Genomic DNA, 12,621 nt, shown 5'->3' on the forward strand with positions numbered 1-12,621 from the left:
CGGCCAGCGTTCCTCGCCACTTCAACACCACCACCCCCCATGAAGCCCCCCCCTGGAGCCACCCCTCGGAGTCTGAGCGCCTTCTCGGGGAGGGTACCCCATACTTACATGTGGTATTATATATCTTATATGATAGTCCCCGCGGCGTAGTGATAAAACAGTCGCTCGGCGCTTCGTGAGCACTTTGGTCTGGGTTCGTATCCTGGCCGGGGGAGGATTTACTTGTCGCCAATCCTTAACTGTAACTTCTGTTCCCCCAGCAGTGATTGGGTACCTGGTTGTTAAATGATTTGGCGGGTCGTATTACGGGGAATATTAGGATTAAGGACCTGGCCGAAACGCTATGCGTGCTGGTGGCTGTACAAGAATGTAAGAACTCTTGTATATATAAATAAATTCAAATAAAATAAATATATATAAATATATATATATATATATATATATATATATATATATATATATATATATATATATATATATATATATATATATATATATATATATATATCTTTTGTCTATTCTAACACCATTAGGTCCAGCGTCTAATGGCGAGTGTTTGGTTTGATTCAGGAAGTTGGTTCCCTTCATCGTGTACCTCTTCCTGCTAGTCTCCTCTCCCATGTTGTGTTATCTTAAACATTTGTGTTATCTTAAACCTTTTGTTATTGAATGTCAGCTGTGATTTCTCGGACTAACTCCACAGTCTGTCCAGATTTTTCCTGACAATTCTACAATTGTTTTTCTCGGCACGTCTCATTAATTCTGTATAGCTCACGAACACTGATATGTTGAACTCAACTCCCGTTCATATGTCACTGCCATATACAAGGAACAGTATGGGTCCAAGGACCCATAGTAGTGAACAAGATAGTAGGTTTTTTATTATTATTATTTTCTACCACAGACGTGGCCACACATTTACAATGCTAACTTAGTAGTAACTAACTAAGATAGTAGTGTATCTAACTGGTAGGAGACAGTCACAGTGTGAGATGATAACTCACATTAACGAAGAGCAGTTTTAAAACATAATTCATTAACGTCCCTTTATGTTTGTGGTCGGCCGCAGCTTAGCCTAGCATAGTCTGAGTGTGGATTATTTATTATGAATTTTTAAATTATAAACTGTCCGATCTTCTTAGTTTCCTGACAAACGCCCGCATGCAATATCTCAAATTTACATTTGACAGACAGCTCACAGAGATTATCAAAGAATTAGCAAAGTGTCTAGAGCAAGGCACACAATTCAGTGTTGTTGCTGTTTTTGATTCAGCTACTCGGAACAGAATTTCTAAGTAGCACTTGACTATGGTGAGCCCGTAGCGGACTTGACACACAATTCAGAGTATCATCTGGTCGAGATGTTATTTTTCACTGCGGAGAAACTGCTCTCAACAAATGTCCACGGAACCGTGTTGGATATTTTTCGTTCTATCAGCCAATCAATATACCGAGGATTAAATTGTTCACGGTTCGTCGTCACAAGTTTAAATGACTATGTATGCTAGCATCATTTCTAGAATAAGAGGACGCGCAACTAGATTTGAGGGAGAAGGAATAAAAAAAAACATACGCATGTGCTCATTTAACAGTTAATTTACTAAGTAACTTAATCTTAACACACGGTGTGATTCTCTTTACTCAACGGTGTACACAATCTCAGTCAAGACAGAAGGACATGGTCGTCCAGTTGAGTGACTCCAGGTTAAGGCAAGAACAACCCATACTTCACATATTTATGACCTAGTTAAACTGTTACCTATCACTGCAGCACTCAAAGGGGACACGGGAGGTAAGGTAGTTATCAGGAGGAAGCACTATAAACCATTACGACTATACATAGCACTTGGAATAGATAAGAGGGATGAGAAGGATTGAGGGAATGAATGGTGACCAACCACTTGGACGGTCGGGGATTGAACGCCGGCCTGCAAGAAGTGAGACCGTCGCTCTACCGTTCACTTCAATTGGTTAGGTAAGAGACATGGAAGTTTCAATCAGATACTCACGAAAATCACATATTATATATATACAAATCATTACTACAATACATATATATCACACATAACCTGAATGTGTGGTATATGTAACACAAACACGTCAGCCACGAAGAGCAACGATCTTACGGGTTATTCATGCCTGTGCCACCTTTATTGGGCAGCTTAATCTTTACCAATCAATCAATCAGCAACGATCTTCTCACTGCTGGCCACACCAGGGTGCGGATGGGCGAGTCTCCCCTCAAACCGTCACTCGTATCACACGCCCTGAAGACTTGGAAAAGTTGATACCATTATTATATAAACCGGCCATCGTCGGGAATCTTTCCTAAGATAATAAATAATAATAATAATAATAATAATATTAATAATAATAATAATAATGTGAATTATCTGTGTATTGAAAAGGGGGCGTCAGAGGACGATAGAACTACTGGACGATAGAGCCAGAGTGAATGGGGGGGAATCAAACCCCTTTTCAGATTCAGTGGAAGTCTCGGGAATCCTCGAGTGCGCAGTAGTACCCCCTAGGTTGCAATTCTTTTTACCATGACGTGGCGTGGTCGACTAGACCGTGCAGCTGGGAACACCCAACGCATAGGTTCGATTCGTCATCACAGCTCGAGTGGATTGTCTCAATAATAATAATAATTTTTATTTATATAAAGTATATTTGAAACTTGAGAGAGTGTTCGTGGGTACTCAGGTAAGTTATATAAAGGTTAGACAGCCCAGGAGTTCCTCCTTCGTCACGTACTTGTCTACTGACAACCAGGAAGGCTGTGTCACGCTAGTCATCACTGGTCACTGTCATGCCTCACGGTAACTTGTGGATTACCGCTAATTTTACACAAACCTTTCGTGCATCAAACTCTAGCTTGTAAGAACTAGCTGTAAGAAGTCTTCTGACGCTGCAACACAGTCCTGTGAGATTTATCTTCCGAGATGTAAGCTCCACCACCACATCTATCTCACTCTTCACTGCGACTTCTGAGCTGCCTCGAAGTCTTCCAGTGATCTGTCTCCAGGATCTTCTTGGACATCTGCTTGTTGTGTTCCGGGAAGGACGGGAGCTGCACCTGAGGCTTGGGTTCGAGACCCTGGCGAGGGAGTCGGGTTCTTCTAGTGCGGTAGACGGAGATGGCCAGGACCACAGACACGACAGCCCCCGCCACCGCCACCACCACCACCAGGAATAACATCTTACCTGCAACAAGATTGATTGATTAATGAAGATTAAGCCTCCCAAGAGATTGCACGGGCATGAATAGTAATGCAGCAAGTTTTCATTAAACAAATAGACAAGGTTCAAGTTCAAGTTCAAGTGTGTTTATTGAGATAAGCAAGAAATACATCTCAAAGGGAAAGAGTAGCTTAGGCTATTTCTACCCCTCCTTATAGACAAGGTACTTCGTCTAAAGCATCACCTGACATCAATTCTATGTGGTCAATAGTCTCGTATAGTTTCACTGTTTCCCATGTTTGGGAAGGAGGTACTGTTGGAGGAGGTGAGGTGAACAGTACTCTCAAGAGATATGTACAGTACTTACAGGCAAAGAGAAGACCGTCTCGACGTGTCTGACCTTCCTCACACACCAGGTGGAAGCAGCCTAGGGTCCAGCGGGACCCCTCACCGTGTACCTCACCTCTCACACTGCAACCTGGTCCGAAGGGAGAGGGAGAGAGAGATAGCGCGCTTATGAATAACGGATGGTTGACAAGTCACGGGCGAAACAGCAGCCATGAGGTGTCTCATGTGTAGGGAACATGAGACAGATGATGGACAATCTAGACAAAAGACACTTTAGAGAGGGTGAGAGAGATGACACTAGAGGGAGAGGGGGGGTGTGTGATGCCTGACTGGTGAGGTACTGTGAAACGCCTCACCGTCGTACACAGCTCGAATTATAAGTGTTAAAACTGTATATATATATTTGTTATGATGGGTTAGGTTAGGACTGGCTGTGTTTGGTTAGGCCAGGATTGGCTGGGTTTGCTTAAGCCAGGATTATCTGGGTTTGGTTAGGTTATATATGTTTTAAAACCTTTGCAAACTGTCTCAAGTGTGAAGTAACTTAACACTCTGGGTGAATTTTTAGAGCCCTGAGGTGCGGGAGAGGAAGATATAGGAAGGTACTCACAGGAGAGTAAAGGAAGGTACTCACAGGAGGGTAAGACGTCTGTGGGTGTTGGCCGTCCATCTTGACACACCTGCAGATGGCAACCCTCGGGCCAGGTGTGGCCTTCGGGATACACCTGGCCGTCACCTCCCCGACAACCTACACATACATACACACTCTAGTTATCACCTCAGTAACATTAGGGCACCTAACATAGCTGTAACATATGAACCGAACAGACTGAATGAAGATAACGAAACCACACATTACAAAGACGAAGAGACGACGACGTTTCGTCGACTTGATAATGGTCTACGACGGACCGAAACGTCATCGACTATTCATCTACTAATGAATGCTTTAATCATCATATCTTCAACCACGTTATTGTGACTCATCGTCTGCACACACACTGAATAGTGACACAACTAATTCCTACTGTAAATGTATTCATGTATTAAATAATAACGGAGGAATAGGTGAGAGCGGACGTACAGGAGGCGGAGAGGGCGAGGGTGGTGGCGTGGCCTGCATCACAACCCAGGAGCAGGCAACCCTCTAGCCAGGTGGACCCCGGGCGGTGCTCCACGTCCTCCACCAGGCAGCCTCCACCAGCCAGGGAACAACACCACACTCAGGTCAATTGTTCTCATACGGAGAACATTATCAAGATACAGAAGAAAAAAAAAACATTAAATCGTTAAGATATTTCAATCTTTGTTCATATGTTATATTATTATTAACTTACTATAATATTGTACTGTTAACTTAAATATAAGCTTGTACTTGTTATGTAAGGTCTATTATCTTCTGTTAGTTTAGACTTGTGCTTAATGGGATGCTTCTCCTTACTAGAAACTGTAGTTTGGCTAAAAATAGTTTATTTAATGTTGTGTGTTGAGAGAGAGAGAGAGAGAGAGAGAGAGAGAGAGAGAGAGAGAGAGAGAGAGAGAGAGAGAGAGAGAGAGAGAGAGAGAGAGAGAGAGAGAGAGAGAGATCAAGTAAAAGAAAACCACCGCATTTTGAGATGCTTAAAGCGACGTATTCAAACTCGAATTTAAAAACGACTTTAGACAAAACTTTAGATCTTCCTCGTCACCGTTGATATCCAACCAAAAGCTTGGGCATCGCTGATCCAGCGAGACCGTCGCTGAACCAACCTAACACCAGCGCAGGTCTGCGTTCAATCCCCGACCGACGAAGTGCTTGGGGTACCATTCCTCTCCCCCACGTCTTAACCCAAACGGTTACACCCTCACGTCCCTTCCAAGGACTACAAAGTGACCAGAACGCTCTCCCGGCCTGACCGACTCGTCACCGTCCGCACACAATGGGCGATTTATGCCAATATAATTCATTCTAGATTCATGCCATGCCAGGCGAAGCTTGTCATACATTTGCAGGCAGTCGAGGGATATTTTATTGATCGTACGTTGAAGAACATAATAACAACAGTGAAGGACATAATAACAACAGTCAAAGACACAACAACAACAGTGAAGGACATAATAACAACAGTGAAGGACATAATAACAACAGTGAAGGACATAATAACAACAGTGAAGAACATAATAACAACAGTGAAGGACATAATAACAACAGTCAGAGACACAACAACAACAGTGAAGGACATAATAACAACAGTGAAGGACATAATAACAACAGTGAAGAACATAATAACAACAGTGAAGGACATAATAACAACAGTGAAGGACATAATAACAACAGTGAAGGACATAATAACAACAGTGAAGAACATAATAACAGCAGTGAAGGACTAAGACCACCAAGGACCTTGGGAGTGGTTAACGACTCGCCCTCATAGCCAGTGCGTTTTTTTTTTTTTACGGAAACGACCAATCCGTTACGAATGCGACACATTAATACAAACTGAAGCCCCTGCAATAATGACGTTTTCTATGCATGGGCCTCGATAGGTTAAGTGGATTGTTTGGGTTAGGCACAAGCGTTGCATTCTTTACGGAGTGGCAAGTCGGGAGAGTGAACTGAATCTGTATTTGATTTAAGTTTATCGAGAACTCCCTAGGTCATATATTTGCTAATACATGACCAGAGGCATCAGGTGAAAGGAAACATTGCCCAAACGTTTCCATTATGCGCGGAAATTGAACTCGGGACTTTTAAGTTGTGAAGGGATTATGCAGAAGACTATTGCGCACCAGAGCTCTCGAGTTTCGGTCGGTTTTGAACCATTATCAAGTCTTGTGATAATGGTCTTTATAATGGGCGTGAGGGACCGAAACGTCACCACTTCCTTCATTTTGTGTGTAGGTTGGACGTCTAATGTTCAGCCAGGCTGTTGTGCCTTGCTGCCTGTATATTTGAGAAAGGATACTGACATATTGGAATATGATGAGCGCCGAGTGACACAAATGATACCAAACATTTACAAACTGTCTCACCAGTTCATTGACAGTTGAGAGGCGGGACCAAAGAGCCGAAGCTCAACCCCCCCTGCAAGCTCAACTAGACGAATACATCAAAATCCATAAAAAATAACATTTATATGATAATTTCTTATGTTTCAAACGTCTCCACAGCACACGAAAATCGTATTGTAGAGACATGAAAACACAGAAAAAACGCGTTAAACAGCTTATCTGGAGACGTAGACTATTATATATCTTGTGACGCTCTAACACAATGGTAGACTCGGCCATGTGTTGGAGGGACTCATCATCGAGCATGCTAACGTGGGGTTGAAGGTGAGGACATATATCATCCTTCAAGTCTAGTCGTCCCTACTAACATTATACGCGAGGCGAGCTTGCAATATATAACGAATGAGACGTCCTAGTAATTCCGTTTGTGGAGTCGTGGCGGCGGGTGTGCAAGGACAGCGGACCGTCGTCGTCCACTCTTAAGGCAGACAGAGGGTGTTTGGTACCTCAGGACAGCCTCCGCCGTCTCCTCACACCTACCTGTACCTTTGTACCATCCGTCGTTAAATGTTACTCATGTTCAAGTATGTTTATTGAGACAAGAAAAAATATATCTCAAAGGGATAGAGTAGCTTAGGCTATTTCTACCCCCTTACTTATGTCTCCTCTTCCCCTACACAATTATGTATCACAAACAGTAGTGTGTTCATCACTTACATGTATCTGCCACTTCCTCGTCCTTCCACACCTGTCCTCGGACACATCTGTTTTCCCGACAGCCGTCATGCCAGCGAGACCCGTGTCGAAACAACTGTCCAGAGACCTTGCAGTCTAATGATGGGATATAAAATGTCATTAGCAACTAAAATATTGATGAAGATTTATATATTCGGAACTTAAAGTTAAAGTAGGATGAACTTATGAGAGTCTATAATAATAGTTAATGATTTAATTGCAGTAGAAATATATATTCAAAGTTAATAAAGAATAAGTATACTTTTCAAAATTCTATGCTATGATTACTTTGTTAAGAAAGAATTGAAGTATATTAATTTTTCATTGATTTGTTGTTTACATTATTTAATTTTATTTATGGTAATAAATTTGAATAAAAAGAGAACATTTATTTTTGTTTAGTCTTTTCTCACTATACGGGAGCCAGAGCAGTGTTACCAAGGCTGTCTGGAGCGAGGGGATGTGCCGGGGGCCTCCAGGTGCCTGTCCTGCAGGTGAGGTGACGCAGGGGAGCCACACCTGAGCCGCCCTCCGACAGGCAGGAGGTGCCCTCCACCACACACTTCGTCGACCTCTGTCCTGTCACACGCACACATATATTTAAATTAACTGCAATATATATATATATATACATACAAAAAGGATCATCTACTGTTTGCCCAAAAGTGGGAAAATTGTGGCCTGGTTCCACTAACATTAATAATATTTTAAGAAGGATTTTTAGTCCAATCTCAGAAGCAATGACGTACCGCCGGCCTCCGGCCCCAGACGTGAGAGAACACGATGGAACTCTACCACTTAATGTTTGATGCTGCTCTTAATGCCTCACCTGAACACAGGTGTACGCTCACTGTTGTGGTGCTACACAGGCAGTCCTCTGGCTCACCATCATAGTCTAGTGTATCACGCCGTCTCGGTAATTATGAGGGGAAAGCACTATACTAGTATAACTATATAGCACCTGGAAGTGATATATCAGGACAATAGAGCAATTAAGAAGACATCCGCAATATTAACCTCATCTGAATGATCGTTGACTTGAAACCCATGTCTTCTTAATTGCTCTATTGTCCTACTATTCAATAAAAAATCTTTTCCCTTCATCTACTAATTCTAAAGTAAACTTTCTGAGATACTTCAATGTTAAGTCAAATCAATTAATTCAACCTGCAAAGTACAGTACTCTCAAATCTTAATAATGTAGACCACGTTAAATAATAGCATCCAGGTGTTCCACAGAGGAAGAAACATACTTACTTCCTAGACACTGTCACTTCCTTCTCCCATTACACCCCTCCCTCTAGGACTCCAAGCCTTTCCACTACCATTATCTCTTTCCGAGAGTAGACTAATTGCTGTTCCTCGTAAGATCCATCTTTGAACGCTCAGTAGGTCACTAGGTAGTCACTCACGGAAAGGAAGCCTTCATCCTGTTTATTATTGTTTACCCTACTATTATTCCTTTATAGCCGTTGTTTGATAAGCCATAACCCCAAGTCAGCAGTGGGTTGCAAGACTCCAGCCGTCTAAAATAACATTTCTATGATATACTTTTTTATAAGGAAGTGAAGATTACTATCTTCTCACCCCTATCTGAGAGGTGGGTTCATACTGGTCACATGACCGCTGTGTGACATTACTTCTGGTACACAGAAGTTCGAATCCTCGTCATGGCTCCTACAGATTTTTCTTATAATTTCTGATACGTCTTAGTTTCCGAATTAGTTACAATCTGGCGACTCAGTAACTGCCTCTTCCCGCGACGTAACGACGTCGTTCGACGATCTATAACACCACTTCTACCACACTACCCCTGGGCACACCAACCTTGTATAAGGGTGGCCATGGCGTACAGTCCTCTCTCCTGGACGACGTCTGCTGCTCCCTTACCTTAGTGGGGAAGGAAACACACCTGTGTTAAGGTACGTAGGCAGTAAAAAGCTTGCAGTATATAAAAGATGTTAAGCTGTGAGTGGACAAGTGATCCCTGGACGAGTCCTTAAAATCTTATGATCACAAAATAGATGTGTGTGTGTGTGTGTGTGTGTGAATCTTACATAGTCCATAAGCATACTGTTTAGCATCAATATTTATGCATTTCATCCACACAGTATATACTCACCCTGGTGGTTACGAAGGGTCAAATTTGGGCAGAAAAGCAACAGAATCTTGATCATATTAACGTTCCTGTCTCGAACGGCCAAGTGTAGCACTGTGTTTCCTTAAAATACATCGATAACAGGTAAATGAATGAACAAATAATGAATGAAGCCTGGCATTAATAATTTTGAAAGTGTGCCTATGCAGTTTGATAAATTCATAGGCAGATCAGGGGTTAGATTCACGAAGAAGTTATGCAAACACTTACGAACCTGTACATCTTTTCTCAATTTTTGGCGGCTTTGTTTACAATTATTAAACAGTTAATGAGCTCCGAAGCACCAGGAGGCTACTTTTAACCATAGCAACGGTTGATTGGCAAGTTTTTATGCTTGTAAACTGTTAAATAAATGTAACCAAAGCCGTCAAAGATTGAGGAAAGATGTACACGTTCGTAAGTACTTGCGTAACTGCTTCGTCAATCTGGCCCCAGGGATAGTTATGTACTAAGAGGTATTAAGCTTTATTATTTGTTGCCTTTAAGTCCCAACACCAAATTATGTTTACATTCATAAGATATAAATATTGATTAACACACAAAATAATTGTCAAACCAATAGTATATTATAAATTAATTAACAACATAAATGCTAGAAAAAATAATAATACATCTTGGGTCGTCTCTGTTATAATTACAGTATGTTCAATGTTCCTCTGTAGTCCCCGTTATAATTACAGTATATACAACGTTAAAATTGTATGACATCCTTAGTACTTCAGCTATGTTTTATTCATATATTATTCTACATACTTTTAAAAACCCACCTGTGAAAATAAAAAGATGACCTTAGCAATCAAAGAAAACGTAGTGTGTGTGTGTGTGTGTGTGTGTGTGTGTGTGTGTGTGTGTGTGTGTGTGTGTGTGTGTGTGTGTGTGTGTGTGTGTGTGTGTGTGTGTGTGTGTGTGTGTGTGTGTGTGCACGTTTCAAACGTAATGTCTGCGAGATATTATGTTATTGTGACACTCTTTTGTAATTAATTGTGACTCTTTTTGTAATTAATTTACTTATGAGTAAACTTTCCCAATTATAAATGTACTACTATTTATGAGTAAAGTTTTTCATTGATTAATTGCAATAGCTACATATAATTAACAGAAACTCTGATTAGACCCCCAGGCATCCCAATCTCTCCTTGTAAAACCAAACTACAAAAAGAAATAAGACTTGACGGAAAATAAATCATAACCACTTAAGGAACAGAAAGGCACTTCAGTATTAATCACATCATTAGTTTAGAACCGCTCTCATCCGCAGCAGCCCGTCCTCTCCAATAGCATTTTGACAACTAAAACCCGCAAACCTAATATACTAAAAAGCTTAGCAACTCGCAACATCGACGTGACGTCCCATTATCTATTCGTGGGTCCTTGTTCAGGTTAGGTTCGGGTAAGTTAGTACATCAGTTTAATGACGTGAAAGCTCGATAAGACGGGTTGCTCACCCAGCCCGGCGTCTACACACATATAAGGCCGTCCGCACCCTTGATTTGTTCACTCCATAAACTTGTGGAGCGTATACTTGGCAATATCTTACCGTTGTTGTCGATGGCGTCTGGGTCGGCGCCGTGGTTAAGGAGCATTGTGGCCACGCCCAGCTCCTTGTGGTCGACGGCGTAGTGGAGTGGAGATTGACCTGCGGGAGGGTAGATTGGTGTGGGGTCATTGTTGACTAGGCCAGGGTGATTTTTAGCCATTTTAACCACCGTTCCCTAACACACACACACTCGTTCTCTCTCTCTCTCTTTAGGAAACATAGTCATTAGACACGAGCTACCAAACATGGAAAACGGCAAACGTCAGGCAGCATCGAATTTTTAAGAAATGGATAAAACAGGAACCACTGAATCTTAACCCAGTGTCTCTGGCATGCAGGCTCTGCAGGACAGGTGTAGCAAATGACCTGACATGTTTAATTGAATTTGTCTGCATCTTCCGTGTTGATTATTTTCTTGTTTAGGGCTTCCATCCCTCTGACTAGTGCTCTTGCATCTTGGTTTAATTGGAGGAGGATATATCGAAATGTTATATTTGTTCAAGGATGACTAGAAGAATAAAAATTAACTGTAGAATGTATTATACTTAATATAATTTACACAACGTTAAATTTACACCTAACGTTGTGCATTGTGGTAGTCGGGTGAGTACTTACCTAAGTTATCCCTGGTAGGGGTGTCAGCACACGTACTTACTTAAGGTATCACTGGCAGTGATGTCAGGCAAGTATTTACCTAAGTTATCCCTGGCAGCGATGTCAGCTCAAGTTACCTAATGTATCCCTGACAGCGATGTCACCGCAAGTACTTACCTAAGTTATCCCTGGCAGAGATGTCAGCGCCGTGATTCAACAGCACAGCCACGACCTCAGTCCGCCCAAACCACGCGGCGTAGTGGAGTGGTGTGAGTCCTGTCGCAGACACGTGACTCATTTCCTCATACTGATGAGTGTGTGGGGATGTTTACTTAACAGTGACTACGGGAAAGTGAGGTCTACCTGTAGACCTTGCAACTGAGGTGGTGTAGTGTATACTGTACCATCAACTGTGGGGGTTTAGCGAACACTGTGCCTTCAATCAGTAATTATGTTAACCATCATTTGACTGAGCGCAAGGAATGTGAAACCCAAAGTTTGACATAGCATGACTCCCTATTTCTTCCAATTAATAGTGTTAATTGAATAATATTTGATTTACATAAACACAAATTTGTGAAAATTATGATTTGTGTAAATACGTATTGTTTGTGATGTGTGTAAATACAAATATTGCTTGTGATGTGTGTAAATACACGTATGGTTTGTGATGTGAAAATTCATGACTATGTTGTCCTGAACTGGGACGTAGTAGAGTGTGCAACCTCAGTCTTTTAGTTCTAGATAAACATGCAACTGAGGAGATACAATAACGTGGCTAAAGTATGTTGACCAGACTACACACTAGAGTGAAGGGATGACGACGTTTCGGTCCGTCCTGGACCATTCTCAAATAGATTGAGTTCTCACAATCTACTGAAGAATGGTCCAGGACGGATCGAAACGTCGTCGTCCCTTCACTTTCTAGTGTGGTCTGGTCAACATCGAGATAAACTTATTTCAATTACAAATTCAATATGAAAACAATTTATATGAGGCTCTCTAAACTATTTTTATATTCATTACTAACATTTGTCTCTTTTAAAAATCAGTTCTTCGACAACAGTCTCTCATC

At 41.7% G+C, this 12,621-nt stretch overlaps 1 protein-coding gene across 5 annotated transcripts in view; it reads right to left on the reverse strand.

Annotated features, from left to right (window-relative positions):
• Positions 1-1,576: 1,576 nt before the first annotated feature.
• LOC123769505 (ankyrin-3) overlaps positions 1,577-12,621 on the reverse strand; it is a 33,995-nt gene continuing 22,950 nt past the window's right edge. For 4 of the 5 annotated variants that reach the window (XM_045760659.2, XM_045760657.2, XM_069308752.1 and 1 more), the window contains 10 exons: positions 11,724-11,822; positions 10,953-11,051; positions 9,380-9,478; positions 9,085-9,147; positions 7,696-7,836; positions 7,240-7,353; positions 4,616-4,726; positions 4,166-4,279; positions 3,551-3,661; positions 1,577-3,207 (listed from right to left, as the gene is read on the reverse strand). In XM_045760659.2, the coding sequence (XP_045616615.2) occupies positions 2,972-3,207; positions 3,551-3,661; positions 4,166-4,279; positions 4,616-4,726; positions 7,240-7,353; positions 7,696-7,836; positions 9,085-9,147; positions 9,380-9,478; positions 10,953-11,051; positions 11,724-11,822 (1,187 nt within the window). In that variant the 3' untranslated portion in view covers positions 1,577-2,971. The remainder of the gene's footprint in view (positions 3,208-3,550; positions 3,662-4,165; positions 4,280-4,615; positions 4,727-7,239; positions 7,354-7,695; positions 7,837-9,084; positions 9,148-9,379; positions 9,479-10,952; positions 11,052-11,723; positions 11,823-12,621) is intronic. The other variant, XR_011223572.1, reaches the window with a different exon arrangement.

The sequence above is a fragment of the Procambarus clarkii genome, chromosome 63 (assembly GCF_040958095.1).
Source record: "Procambarus clarkii isolate CNS0578487 chromosome 63, FALCON_Pclarkii_2.0, whole genome shotgun sequence".
NCBI classification, from domain to species: Eukaryota; Metazoa; Arthropoda; class Malacostraca; order Decapoda; family Cambaridae; genus Procambarus; species Procambarus clarkii.